The sequence below is a fragment of the Mus caroli genome, unplaced genomic scaffold (assembly GCF_900094665.2).
Source record: "Mus caroli unplaced genomic scaffold, CAROLI_EIJ_v1.1 scaffold_26289_1, whole genome shotgun sequence".
NCBI classification, from domain to species: Eukaryota; Metazoa; Chordata; class Mammalia; order Rodentia; family Muridae; genus Mus; species Mus caroli.
In genome coordinates, this window is record NW_018389987.1 from 576 (window position 1) to 2,262 (window position 1,687).

The 1,687-nt window shown below is 35.2% G+C and overlaps 1 protein-coding gene across 1 annotated transcript; it reads left to right on the forward strand.

The window, feature by feature from the left end:
* The first annotated feature begins 273 nt into the window (after positions 1 to 273).
* Positions 274 to 1,218, forward strand: LOC110288403 (vomeronasal type-1 receptor 4-like). Its single transcript, XM_021154765.1, has one exon. The coding sequence runs from the start codon at positions 298 to 300 to the stop codon at positions 1,216 to 1,218; it is 921 nt and encodes a 306-aa protein (XP_021010424.1). The 5' UTR covers positions 274 to 297.
* The last annotated feature ends 469 nt before the right edge of the window (positions 1,219 to 1,687 follow it).

Here is a 1,687-nt window from a genome sequence, read left to right on the forward strand (position 1 = left end):
TGATGACTTAACAAGTGAGGATCCAGTAACTCTATAATTGGAACTGGATAATATACTTTTTAATATTTTTGAAGAAAAGTAACACTAATTTTTTAAGCTTCTACAACATTTTACTTTCCTATAGAGTCTACACTAGGGTTCTTTTCCTCCATATATTAAGCCATTTTATTTTCTGTTATATAAATAAAATATTGGAATGAATGTTTTATTTAAGCTAACTTTATGTAATAATGCACACTCAAAATGCATGTCCAGGGTCTGTAGATCATAATAAAATTATTTACTTTTTAAATAGGAATGAAAATGATTTCTGAAAACGTTACAATGGGAATTTTTCTCTTCTGCCAGATTATAGTGGGAGTGCTTGGCAATTTCTCAATACTATTTTATTATGTCATTTTGATATTCATTGGAAAGCATTTACTGCCCAAAGACTTGATTATAGAGCACTTGACTTTTTCCAACTGCTTGACTATCATCTTAAGGGGCATTCCAAGGACAATGTCATATTTTGGATTTAATGTCTTCCTGGATGACATTGGATGTAAATTGATCATGTATATTTCCCGAATAACAAGAGGTATGTCCATGCATGCCACATGCATATTGAGTTGTTTTCAAGCCATCACAATCAGATCCAGCAACTTCAAGTGGATGAAGCTTAAATACAAAGCCACCAAGTACATTGGTCCCTTCTGCTTAGTCTCTTGGCTTTTCCACCTGCTTCTAAACATTTTGATTCCAGCAAGAGTGTCAGGCCCCAGTTACAAGGAAAATGTGACTAATAGGTTGAGCTATGAATACTGCTCATTATTTACTTCTGACCATGTGGGAGCTGCACTCTATATGTTCTTATTGTGCTTCTCGGATGTTTTATGTCTAAGTCTCATGGCCTGTTCAAGTGTCTCCATGGTGAGTACCCTTTACAAACATAAGAGACAAGTTAGGAATATTCACAGTGCTCAACACTTTCAGAAAGTCTCACCTGAAGACAGAGCATCAAAAAATATCCTCATCCTTCTGTGTATATTTGTAATCTCTTATTCATTGTCTTCCCTTGTTGCTGTCATTAGGACCTGTTCCAAATATCCAGTGCCATGGGCACTGAATATATTTACGTTGATAGAAATATGCTTTCCAGTAGTTTCTCCCTTTGTTCTCATCACCAATATGAAGTTAAATTTTAGCCTGTTTTTACCGTGCTTTGGTAAGAGATAACTACCACCAAGAATCATATGAGCCCTGGTTATCTTTTCTTATATATTGTCATATGCTTTTATCTGTTGTTCAGTGCTAAAAGTGCAATTTGAAACCATTAAGTTTCTTGTACGAGACTCCATTATGTGGAGTGATCAGTAATTGTTTTGTGGAAAACATTTTACAGACGCGTTGTCTATACTTCTTGTTCCTCTGACAAAATACCTGACAAAGATAAGAAAGAAATGTTTCCTTCCCCTCACAGTCTGAAGTATGTGTGCATCATGTAAGGTAGAAGCAGTAGGGGAGATGGATTTGTGGAGAGAGGAGTATAAAGTATGTGGTAACATTGTGTTTATAGGCAGAAAGTTGAGATGTGAATTTCTGTGCTCATTTCTGTTTTCTTTAGACTCTTTTTATATCTCTACATATATCTCTATATATCTCAGCCTAATTATATCACCCAGATTCAAAGTGGGTTCTCTGCATT

Bases quoted from the DNA above. Each gene is read 5' to 3' on its own strand.
- LOC110288403 (XM_021154765.1), top strand. From the start codon at position 298: ATGAAAATGATTTCTGAAAACGTTACAATGGGAATTTTTCTCTTCTGC.